The sequence below is a fragment of the Gopherus flavomarginatus genome, chromosome 13 (assembly GCF_025201925.1).
Source record: "Gopherus flavomarginatus isolate rGopFla2 chromosome 13, rGopFla2.mat.asm, whole genome shotgun sequence".
Classification (NCBI taxonomy): Eukaryota; Metazoa; Chordata; order Testudines; family Testudinidae; genus Gopherus; species Gopherus flavomarginatus.
Window position 1 is genome coordinate 15,603,144 of NC_066629.1, and position 13,027 is coordinate 15,616,170.

General features: G+C 41.9%; 1 protein-coding gene across 7 annotated transcripts in view; it reads right to left on the reverse strand.

Annotated features, from left to right (window-relative positions):
- Nucleotides 1-13,027, reverse strand: part of ARHGAP32 (Rho GTPase activating protein 32) — a 403,957-nt gene that overhangs the window by 225,627 nt on the left and 165,303 nt on the right. For all 7 annotated transcript variants that reach the window (XM_050921524.1, XM_050921528.1, XM_050921525.1 and 4 more), the window contains exon 2: nucleotides 2,848-2,956. In XM_050921524.1, the coding sequence (XP_050777481.1) occupies nucleotides 2,848-2,955 (108 nt within the window). In that variant the 5' untranslated portion in view covers nucleotide 2,956. The remainder of the gene's footprint in view (nucleotides 1-2,847; nucleotides 2,957-13,027) is intronic.

The window sequence follows — 13,027 nt, forward strand, 5'->3', positions numbered from 1 at the left end:
ATGGCAGTGTGTTTTTCTAGGATTCTGACCTTCAAATTGTGTGTGTGTGCGCACATGTGCATATGTGTGTGTTTTCTGGCTTGTGATTCATTCAGCAGGAGTAAAGGCTTTGTAGGCCAAACACTTATGCATCGCAAGTGAAGACCCACCAATGATGAATGGAGATCTGCAGTCCTGAGACACATCTAGAGGTTACAGGCAATGGGTCGTCCAACCTGCGATATACACAAGACTACCAAGTTTTAAGGTCTCAGGAAGCACTCAGCAGCACGGTCCTAGCTAAGGACACAAGCATGTACTGCTTGCTGAACAAGATGGATTAGGAGCAGACCTTGTTCTTATGCATGCATGATCAAAGGTGTACCTATACAGCTACCTGCTAAGTTACAGTGAAGAAGCAGTATGAGGTACAGACCAGAAAAAGAGACATACAGAGGAAGAACAACCCGGGAGGGAATGACTGGAGACAGGTAGAATTAACAAAGGATGGATGAGAGGTAAAGAGTCACAAACAGACAAAACGATATGGGAAAACAATAGGGGGCACAAACACCGGTGAATCCAAAACATTTTTGTTTTTGCTTGAAAATAAACTTTGGAACAAAATATCATATTAAGTGTGCATGGTGCTCTCTTTCGTTGTCTGTAAAATGAAGATACAACCCCACTATGAGGTAGATTGGTAACTCTTTTTCTACATACACTTGCTATCTGCACATTCTATGAATGATATGTAAAAGAACAGTCAGTTAACACAAAAATTTAACACCACCAGATATCAAATCACCTTTCATGCTCTAGTGATCCATGTAGGTATACCTTCTTCCAATTCTTCTAGCAAATATGATTTTGAATTAAAAATGCCCTGTTTGATTATTCTGTCTGATTCTTATATGGCTTCATAAGCAGCCCTGTGTTTCACCTGAACTGAGTCTCAATGAAGCTTGTTGGCTCTGTGAAACTAAGTGATGTTGAAAAGCACGCTTTCTCACTGTCGGGCACAGAATGAATACAGGGTATTCAATGTCCTTGCTTTAAAGGTCATTTGGAAAGGTGTTGTGGTATAAATACTGCTGCATATGTGACAGGGGCTTATGGATGGGACAATTCCATTGTTACTCAGATCTTCTGTTGGGAGTCTGATGACTTTACCTTGCCACAAAGACAGACCAAGAAAACCTCAAGAAATCTTTTCAAGTGACAAAAGGTCCTAGTTCTAAAGAAGGGCCCATTGGATTTAGAGTCCTGACCTTCACTGGGTTGTTGCCTGGAACATGTAATGGATTTATCTGCAAGACCTCCACAGAAGTAACTGAAACCATGTTTCCAATGCAGTGTTACCAATCAAAGTATTCACTCCTCCCTGTCAGTACATTAAGATTCCTTACATGGAGAAATACTCTGAAAGGTCATTGTTTGAATGTCCTGGTCACTGAAACACTGGAAAAGCCAAGGACACCCACCCCAGTGTGGCGGGGGAGGAGTTAATACACTTCTAAGCCCACTCTTCATTTCATAATGCTTGAAGTGTGTGGGAGGGGAGGAGCATGCAGAGGGAGGGAAAGGAGAGAGAATGAGGTCAGACACCATGGGAAGAGAAGAGAAAAATTAGAATATAAAGAATATTTATCCTGCCAGCAATAGCATCTCCTATCGGTTCCAGACAAAAAACACCGACTCCTCCAGAAAAGCCAATTCAGGCATCAGGAAGCTACATAAGTGACACGGTTGACTCAGAATCGTCTGACCAAAAGGTAAGAAAATGATTGGGGCATGATGCTTACTTTTAAAATATTGACCCATCTATCTTTGCCATTGTTGGTAAAGAGTCTCACCTTGACACTCATACAAAATGAGCCCTGCAAATCCAAACAGGACACAACAAAAGCGCAAAATATTTACTGATCACAAATGAAGATGGTGAATGTTTTACTACCAGGAGTTCACTTGGAAGGGTGTTGCACACAGCTCTTCTACAGCATGGGGATTAAAAACTCATTCCCCACACAGAGAATCAATATCTCAGTCATTGGAATAGAATTTTTCCACCAGACTAGTTGGTTAATAAGGCAATTTGGTTCAGATTAGAAATTATAAAATGAACACACACTACAAGCTCCAGCTAGTCCTACGCTAACAGAAGTCAGGCCATGGTGTTGTGATGTAAGGTCACTTAACGAGGCCACCAAGTAAGGAAGCCCACTGAAGCTGCTAATAGAGTAACAGCCTGATTTCCAAAGCTGAGCAACCCCAGCTTCCACTAAAGTCAACCTGAACTCAAGGTGCTCCGCTCATTTGAAAAAATCAGGCCACAACTCTCTAATGGCCCGACTCAGTGCTCACTTTCCATTGGCTTCACTGAGCAAGGAAACATGCACTAGCAGGTTACTTTTCTACTCACTGTGGGGGTTTAGTTTTCAAGCCAATGTTTCATTTATGTAGACACCGCCAACATATTGCTAATTTTCTCTGTACAACACTGTGGGTGTCAAAGAGCATGTTTTTACTAGATGTTCCCCTCATACTGGAGACAGTTGCTGAAAAAGAGGTTAATGCAGATTGAAAATCACTGTGACATTATGGACCATTTAATCGATTATTAGGTCTGCTTAGGGCCATGTATTAATAGGACAGAACCTCCACGAGTGTGTTTCTCTCCCATCACTGAATTGCAAGCGGAAGGAATACATCCCACTGTTCTTCAGACTACTGTGTAATCAGCATAATGATTTGAAATAGAAGAACATAACGTCAAAATCTATAATTATAAAAGAACCAATGGGCAGCTCATTGTAACACTGTTCAGGACAGAAAGCAAGGCATATATAAAATATAACAATGCTTTACCATAGCACTGAGAGTCTCTTCCCAATCCGGCCTCTCTCGGGGATGAATGCTTCTCTGAAGCTCTGGAACAAAGTCATCCTCTTCTGTATGTACAGAGGACTTCATCATTCTAGAGAGAAAAACAGACATGCTTGTTTACTTGTGTACAAAATACTCTCACACATCAAAATGCAAAGGGTTTTAAATATCTGGTATTCATGGGTTTTTGTGTTTTTTCCTGAGAATACCAGCAGCTCAAGAACATAATCTAGTTTGGAAATTTGCATTCCCAAACCAACTTTAAATTATTGATTTATTTTGATCATCCTAATCACTGGACATTTGAAAAAACTTTTTTTTAAAAAAATCAGACAACAAATTAAAATTTTCTAACACATTCAGCAGATTCAGTGAATTCAACAGACTGGCCAGAAAACCAAAATGAACCATATGAACAACAATATCTGTCAATAATCACTTCTATTACCATCTCCTGCCCGACTTTTCCCCTAGATGCTTGAGGGGGGAAAGATGGCCCTTGCAGCATGCCAGCAAGGTCAGTATATCAAGATTCTGATAGAATTCAGCTGGGAGGTCTTTAATTAGCTGTTGCAGCTTTTGGATCTGAGTAGAACCACCGCACAGAACTACCTTGTTAATGTCATCTGCTGTAAATCCAACTTGTTTCAAGAGTTTTTTAATTGCTTCTACACATTTATTAAAAAGTGGAGAACAAATCAGTTCAAATCTGGCTCTGGACACACAGCACAAGGTCTGGGTCATCAGTTGTTGCAGTGTTTGTCCTTACCCTGTGAGCCCTTGACTCTCACTCATTTCAATAGTATTTGACAGGTGCTCAGCACCTAACTCTCTCAGGCCAAAAATTTCTGCAGATAAGAAGGATCTCATCTTCAAACACCTTACACAGTTTATTTGTATTCCAACACAACGATCATTATGGACCTGGCTGGGAGCTCAAATCTTCTTTAAAAAAGTATTTACAAAAGCTTCCCAGTTCACTTTTAAGGCATCGCTATCATTATTAACTGAGTTAAGCAGGCCATATAAATGATACTTTGCAGCGGACAGCGGCAAATATCTAAAGCACTAAATCCTGCTGAGTCTAGTGTGATCCATCCCAGCTTCATTAGCAACATGCACAATTCAAAGCTAATCTTTATTAATAAGCTGCCATATATTTATTTATTTAGGCAAACCATTTCATTAATCAGCACTGCATATACATGAACCCAAAGGAAGGAAAGGTGAGCCAAATGTTAGCTACGATGAATCATCTAGTTTGACTAAAGGAATAAATATATTGGAAGTCTTTACATAGCATTGCTATGTACTTTGCAATTCTTTAAAATGTTGCTAAGCAAGCATCAAGAAAAATTTGCTAGTGATGTTCCACCTTTTTTCCTGAACAGATCACCAATCTTAATTGCTAGCTTCTTACAGTAAAAACTTAAACTATAAAAGGCACAGATGTGTATATAGTTGAAAACGTGAAGCACTCCATAAAAAGTGATTTTGCAATGCAGATCATTTAAGCAGAGAATGCAAATAAGTAAAACATTTTAGTTACAATTTTATTAAAAAGATAAAAATAGTCAAATAAACATATGATATCAATAGCCAGATTCACTAACTGCAATCTACTTTTATAATCTAAATTCTATAGCTCCTATGACCGTGACACTTGGGCAAACCAGTTTTTGATTCATCTAAGAAAGGAAACCCATTGTATAGGAGCTCTGCATAAATACACAGCACTGTGCCATGCACATGGACATACACCTCTACCCCGATATAATGCGACCCAATATAACACGAATTCAGATATAACACGGTAAAGCAGTGCTCGGGGGAGGAGGAGGGGGCGAGGCTGCGCACTCCAGCAGATCAAAGCAAGTTTGATATAACGCGGTTTCACCTATAACACAGTAAGATTTTTTGACTCCCACGGACAGCGTTATATCGGGGTAGAAGTGTATTCCATTGTCCTGCACCTTCTGTAGCTATTTACACCCGGAGCAAAGAGTGTGTAAATCATTCCCATTCTGATTTGGTAGCATTTTGCACTGGTATACATTTCAAGATAATGGAGATACAGGGAAATGGAAAATGGAGCTGACAAATTCTAAGTTCATCGAATGCATATAAAAGCAGGGTGGCAAACATTGCATTTATTTTACAACGGATGATGGTAAGAGCAGATGCAGAATACAGAACAACTGGGTTGCTAAATGTATGAAATGTCCATTTAACTTGTGCTTTATGCACCACACAAGGATACCAATGCCTTAGGCTAGTGCTGGCTTCCACAGCCTATCAAACATGGAATAAATCTCAATTATTTGCCCTCTTGCTACACACCATGTACCAGTTATGCAATATAAACCTTGGTTTCTTTTATTAGAGCTGCCAACAACCCAGCTACACTACAGCTGGAGCAGCAGTAAGACTTAAAGGTTAGATGTATTGTGCGTCTAGGCTTTGGATGGGCATCTTAGCGAATATCTGTTGGATCTCATCCTCTTTTACCTTGTCCTTCTCACACCCCCGGACCCAAGTTTATGATGGGGGAAAACCCTTGCTTCAGAAGTGAGACCATATAAAAAGGTATCCTGGAGGACAAAACATCTCAGAAGCCACCTAGCCAGCATACACAAAGCCCCATAAACTGTTCCATAGCCACAACTGCCAGACATGGAGCCAGGGGAGAAGCCAGAAGAAATGGCTAATGAAACACTGGCCTCAGATCTAGATCTATTAAACATTCCAAAGCTTGCACATGGGTTTTGCGGCACACTTCACACATCATACCAGTGGATTGCATACTGTACACAAGAGGTAAAGAGTGCATGACTAACGCCTCTAGCAATAGGCTGGTCTTGTTTGTAGACAGTTTTTGTGTAAGTTAATACTTAGCTTCACAACTGCATTTTGTCATCTTACACCATTAAAAACAAGCAAAATACTGAATGGCCGTTTTTAAGTACACTATGAATTTACACCTTTATGATCACTTCAGATTACAAATGTGTTTATTATGCTATTCCGCAGACCTGATGGCAATGCCCACCTTTGATTTCTTATCAGACAGCTGATTTCTTAGTACGATCATGCTCCAGCCAAAAAAAGTTGGGTTTTCTTTTTTTGTGTTTTGTTTTTTCGCATGCCTGAGATTTCACCTGCAATATGAGACCAAGGACAAGTTCCCACCAGTGACTAAGCATGGCAGGTTTTGCACATTCTGCTCTAGCGTTTTAATGAAGTCTGCAGGCAGTCAGTAAATGGTAATTTTACCTTGAAAAAAATCACAGATATTAGGGAATTTCTCAGGCTAGTGAAGGAACCAAATTCGGTATATAAAGACACACAGGAATCAATGGGGAACTTTGACCAAAGAGCCAGTCTACAAAAACTGAATACATTCTCCCACTGTAACTAGCACACACACAGAATTTAGGAGAGCCTAACTAGCGATTTCCCTCCAAACCCACGAACCTACATTGTTATAGTAGCAGGTCACTGAACCTTGGAAGTGGAATTAGTCAACGGACCCATCAGTATGAGTTATCATTGGTTGCTCAAGACCTCAAGCAGTAGTGAGATCACTTATCCCACCTTTTAATTACGGCATACACCCCACGAGCAAAGAGTGAACCCAGGGCACATCACCGTAGGTCTGGCTGTTTGTTTGGCAAGGATTTATGACGGGATAGTTCCAGGTGAACAGAGAGAAAAACATTCCTGTTGGCATGACAGTACGCACCTTGTGTCATTTACAAGCTGGCAGGAGGCTCAGCCCTCTGGTTTCCTGATCTCAGTGACCAAAAATATAGTTCTGACAAGATGATTAGTTTTTGTGCAATGTATGGAATTAATTTACAGTCAATTCATACAAAGACTATAAAATGGGAAAGTGGATTTACAGATGATGAATAATAAAATATACATACACTGTATAAGCTACATGCCTGCTCCTGACCTCAGTCAAGTCACTGGGAGTTCTGACATTGACTCTAATGGGAGGAGACTTGAGCCCCATACAGTTTTCAGCATGGTAGCCGTGTTAGTATGTATCAGCAAAAACAACGAGGAATCCTTGTGGCACCTTAAAGACTAAAATTTATTTAGGCATAAGCTTTCAAGGGCTAGAACCTACTTCATCGGATGCATAAAGTGAAAAATACAGGAGCAGGCATAAATACATGAAAGAATGGTGTTGCTTTACCAAGTGTGAGGTCACTCTAACAAGATAAAATCAATTAAAAACAGGATACCAAGGGAGGAAAAGAGAGTGGTAAGAGAGTGGTAAGGTGTGTTACTTACACCTTATTAACTGTTCGTAATGGGCCACTCTCATCACTTCAAAAGTTAGTTTTCCTCCTTTGGTATCCTGCTGTTGTCAGCCGTGGCCAGAGGAGGGCACTACTCCAGATACTCTCCCTGCATAGCTGCCTCCAGAGTCTGCGTAAAACCCCCACATATCCACGTGGAGATAGGGAACATGGCATGTGAGCTGGGAGGAGCAGGGGAAAATTACCCTAAACATGTCTATGGACTGAAGTCTGCACAGAGAAGAATTAATTTTTCCTCATCCAGTCTCAGCTCATCCTCCACACTTTCAAATGGCGTTTTGCCATTGACTGCCAGAGTAGCAGACTCTGGCCTCTCCAGGAGTCCTCCCAGAGGGGTTATAGAGCACATGCAATAGTCACATGCCAATTTCCATTCAGCTGGGAACTTGTCGTGCTACTGTTGAAGGAGATAAAGGGAACATAAGGGGAAAATGTATCATGGCACATTTGTAAGACCCTTCATTTTCAGTTTAAAGCAATTTTTACCCAAAAATTACCAGGTTTTACAAAAGGTATTACTCATTTTTTTCCGATTTTCACCCTACTTTTGTATCATTCAAATACATAAAACATAACTTGCTTTATTAGGAAAATACAACACATTGCAGGTCCAACCTAGACCTCCCCCTCCTCCCCACAAGGAGACTATTGCTTCTTGTTCTGTCATCTGCATATATGACAGAACATCTGTCACCACTGAGAACAGCCGAGCTTCATCCTCTTTGGAACACGCTTTCAGGTAGTTGAAGGCTGCTATCAAATCCACCCTTACTCTTCTCTTCTGCAGACTAAATAAGCTCAGTTCCCTTAGCCTCTCCTCATAAAGTCATGTGCCTCAGCCCCCTAATCATTTTTGTTGCCCTCCATTGGACTCTCCCATTTGTCCACATCCTTTCTGACGCAATACTCCAGTGCTGAATAGAGAGGAATAATCACTTTACTCGATCTGCTGGCAAAGCTCCTACTAATGCAGCCCAATATGCCATTAGCCTTCTTGGCAACAAGGGCCCATTGCTGACTCATATCCAGCTTCTCGTCCACCGTAATCCCCAGGTCCTTTTCTGCAGAACTGCCGCTTAGCCTGTCGGTCTCCAGCCTGTAGCAATACATGGGATTCTTCCATCCTAAGTGCAGGACTCTGCACTTGTCCTTGCTGAACTTCATTAGATTTCTTTTGGCCCCATCCTCCAATTTGTCTAGGTCACTCTGGACCCCATCCCTACCCTCCAGCATATCTACCTCTCCCCCTAGTTTAGCGTCATCTGCGACTTTGCTGACAGTGCAATCCATCCCATCATCCAGATCTTTAATGAAAACATTGAACAAAACCGACCTCAGGATCGACCCGTGGGGCACTCCGCTTAATACCGGCTGCCAACTAGACATCAAGATGTTGATCGCTACCAGTTAAGCCTGATGATCTAGCCAGCTTTCTATCCATTTTACAGTCCATTCATCCAATGCATACTACTTTAACTTGCTGGTAAGAATGCTGTGGGAGATCGTACCAGAAGCTTTGCTAAAGGGATATCATGTCCACTGCTTTCCCCATGTCCACAGAGCCAGTTATCTCAACACAGAAGGCAATCATGTTGGTCAGGCATGACTTGCACATGAGCTCATATGTTGGTGTAGCTTTATGGCACTCAGGGAGTTGTTTATTCGCATTCGAGTGACATAAATTATGCCAACATAGGCCGTAGTGTAGACATAACCTAAGAAACCTAGCACAATCTGCACGTCTTACCTGCCACACATCAGAAATGTGAACAGGAAGGTTGTTTAGCTTGTTCCCTTCCACAGATTTCTTACACATGGGAGGAACAAATTAAGTCTCAGTGTTATTTTACATAAAATATTTAACAGAGACATACTGTAGATATTAAATGCAAAACAAAAAGTTTCCCTCATACTCTCACAGGTGCCTCAAAAGCATCAAAACATAAAATGGCATTTACCCATAATGAAAACAAACACCTTTTCTATTTAAAATGGCATTTCTTAGTCTCTTTAGTATCTCTGAATGCCCTTCAAATGCAATCTGGCACCATTACATTAATAAAAAAAAAGTTCTGTCTGTGTAGGAGGCCATTAAGAAATCTCTCTTCAGATGAATTAACCCTTCTTCATTGTAAATTGAGAATCAAATGTACTGGAACAAATATTTACAGGACCTTTTTCTAAATTCACAGCTTGCATTTGCACCTATTTCTGGTAACTTTCAAGATTTCTGGTAGCGTGAGTTTATCAGTTTCAAATTACAGCTGGATACATTTCATGTCACATTATCACCAGTATCAGGAAAACATTGTGATGCCCTTTTCGGGATCCTCAAATCTAATGGGCTTATCCTGTCAAGTACTGCATTTCCATTTCTCCCAATGAGGAATTAAACACTCCAGTTTAACAGCTGCAATATTCTGCTGGCAGGGTTCACTTACTACACTGCATGACCAAGGGTTTGATGCTACTGCAGCACACAGATCTACGCAACAACATGCTATCGTCATGGGATCTTCTTTACATTGACCATGTTTTCTGTTTAAGTATTCTCCTTTTCATGATTACATCTGAATGTCTTGGGCTCCCCTGCAGATGCTGCCTGGATCAAAACACGAACTGAAACAGTACTGGTGAGAGTCTTGTCACTCCATTTCTCTAAGGCCTGGTCTAGACACAATTTTTCTACCAATGTAACTATGTCATCAGTTTGGAGTGTGACTGTTTACAGACACAGTTCTGTCAGTACAAGCCCTACCGGAGATGCAGTTATAATGGTATAAAGGTGTCTTACACCAGAACAGCTATACTGTATAAATCATCTGTATACTGATATAACTGCATCCACAGTAGTTGGGATGGTACTTCATTAAGTACACCAGTATAGTTAGAGACCTACAATCTTCTAGTGTAGACAAGGCATTACTTTTCTGAAAATGGGTAACAATCACCATGTTTCACTGGCTCCTGCTCTTGCTCAGAATGCATGTGAGAATCTAAAGACATTTGCCTTAGTAAGTGTAAAGCCTTGTCTACACTCATCAACAAAACAGTGGATGAGTACATATTGTGATGCGACTTTGGTGACAAAATAAAACCACCCCAACGAAACACAAGACCTTTTGCGCAAAATTTTTGTTGACAAAGTGCCAATGTAGACACCACTCTTGATTTTATTACTTTAAATTGGCCTCCACAAGGTGTCCCACAATTCCCATTGTGACCACTCTGGCCAGCTGTTTGAACTCCACTGCCCTGCAGCCAGATGAACAATCATCTGTCCCGCCCGCTTAGAAGCCAAGGGAATTTTTGAAATTCCATTTCTTGTTTGCTTGGCCAGGAGAGGTCTCATCACATCTTCCCAGGTGACTGTCATAACATTTTTTCCCAGATCTGGACCTTAGCGTCCAAAATATGGGTGTTAGCATGAAAACCTCCAAGCTTAGTTACCAGCTTGGACCTGATAACGCTGCCACCAGCCAGGGATTTATAAAGTGCCTAGCTCACTGTGGTCTCCCCAAAACCTTCCCTGGGGGACCCCCAGACTTAGATGCCTTGAGTCCTACAACAAAGCGAAATAACCCCCTCCCCTTGTTTCCTGGTTACTTCATCCCAGGCTCCCCTCCCTGGATGACCCTAGGAGATTCCCTGCTTCCAGTCCTGGAAACACAAGCACCAAGAGAGCTAATCTCTCTTCCCCCTTACCCAGAGGGTATGCAAAGTCAGGCTTAGTAAATCTAACACAAAGAGATTTTCCCCCTGACTTCTTCCTCCCACCAATTCCCTGGTGAGCTGCAGACTCAATTCCCTGGAGTCCCCACTAAAAAAAAACTCCAACAGGTCTTAAAAAAAAAGCTTTATTAAAAAAAAAAGAAAAATACATTAAAAATAGTCTCTGTATAAGGTGAAAATATACAGGGTCAATTGCTAAAAAAAAAAAAAAAAAAAGTGAATAAACAGGCTTATCCAAAAAGAATACAATTCAAAACACTCCAGCAACTACACACATGTAAATACAAAAAAAAAAATATATAAACCTATTGTCTTATTATCTTTGTACTTACAACTTGAAAACAGAAAATTAAAAAGGCAGGAGATAGAAAAATCACTCTCAGAGCCGAGAGGGTCAGACAAGACAAAGAACAAAGAACTCACACACAAACTTCCCTCCACCCAGATTTGAAAAAGTCTTGTTTCCTAATTGGTTCTCTGGTCAGATGTTTCAGGTTACTGGTGTTACCCCTTTACAGGTAAAAGAACATTAACCCTTAGCTATCTGTTTATGACAGTGACCATGGCAGGTTATCGCAGCAAACGCTCTCCTGATTGGACCACTGTGGATCTGTTCAGTATATGGGGAAAGGAGGCTGTGCAGTCACAGCTGCACTTGAGCTGTAGGAACTGGAATACCTACGGGGAGATTTCTCAAAGTTTGTGTGAAAAGGGCTATGATTGGGACATGCTGCAGTGCAGAGTTAAGATAAAGAGTTGAGGCAGGCATACCATAAGGCAAAGGAGGCAAATGGGACATTTTGAGGGGGTCCTAGGCCGTACCTACATCTAAGACCTGCCAGTTCTATCTGGATGCTATCCTTGGTGGCGACCCCACCTCCAAGAGCTGTGTGGATACTTTGGCAGGCCTGGAGGCAGCAGAAAGAGGACCTAACCTGGAGGATGAAGTCATTGATGAAGAGGTGGAGTTAGACGACAAAGTGAAGCTCCCGGCAGGGTCACCCAGTGGGGCAGGCAGCCAGGAACTGTTCACCACTCCAGAGATGTTTAGCCTGTCTCAGCAGTTGCTCTCCAGTGAGCAAGAAGCAACAGAGGAGATGCCTGGCAAGGGGCTGTGGTTTGTGTAATATGGAGGTGGGTTCAGGGAACAGAAATGTACAGAGCTGCCTATGTTTTTGTGTGCTGAACATTTCCCTGTGTAGCTAAATCACTATGGCAGAACAGGGCGTTGATGCACGCCGAGATCTCATGGGAATCCTCCAGAGAGATCTCTAGGAAAGTTTCCTGGAGGAAAGATGGAGCAAAAAAGACACGTTCCGGGAGGTACTGCAATTCCCCAATGCAAAGAAAAGGGAACGCCAGGTGTGGAGGGAAGCTGAAAGGCAGGACAGAAAAGAGAATGAGTAGTTGGTTAAGGACGCTACTGAGCAGATGGTTAAAGTCATGGACGAGCAAAACATAGATGCTGAAGTCCTTAATAATGCTGCAGTCTGAGCAGATGTGTGCCCGCCTTCTCCTGCAGAACATTCAGAACTCTTTTCCACACACCCCTTCTCCTTTCCGTGACTTCTGGGTTTTCCCTTCACTCCACCCACTTGGACAACTTTCAAAATGATAGCTGGGCCTACATACAGCTCTGAAAGTGTGTGTGTGTGTGTGTGTGTGTGTGTGTGCGTGCGTGCGTGCGTGCGTGCGCGCGCACGCACGCACGCTCTTTCTCTGCAATAAAAGCAAAAAATTTAATGGTAACACATCTTTGTTTCCTACAAGTTGAGATAGCAGGCACTTCCATCCATACACAGGCAATTTAATCATCTGCTTACTGGAATATAAGGCCCCAAATGTCACCATTGCTTCCTAGGAAAACTACACGTAATGTAACACTGCAGCACCAATCAGAGATATACATTACTGCTTCTCATTTTCAAACAGTTGCCTCAAAGCTTCCCTGCTTCAAACTGTCCCCCTCTGGGGCCATCTGTTAGGCCTACTATCTGGCTGCTCAAAATCAGCAACCAAGCAGTCTACCTTAACACTCCACCCCGAGCAAACCTTTCACCCTTAGCTTCACAAAGATTATGCAATGTACAGCATGACCA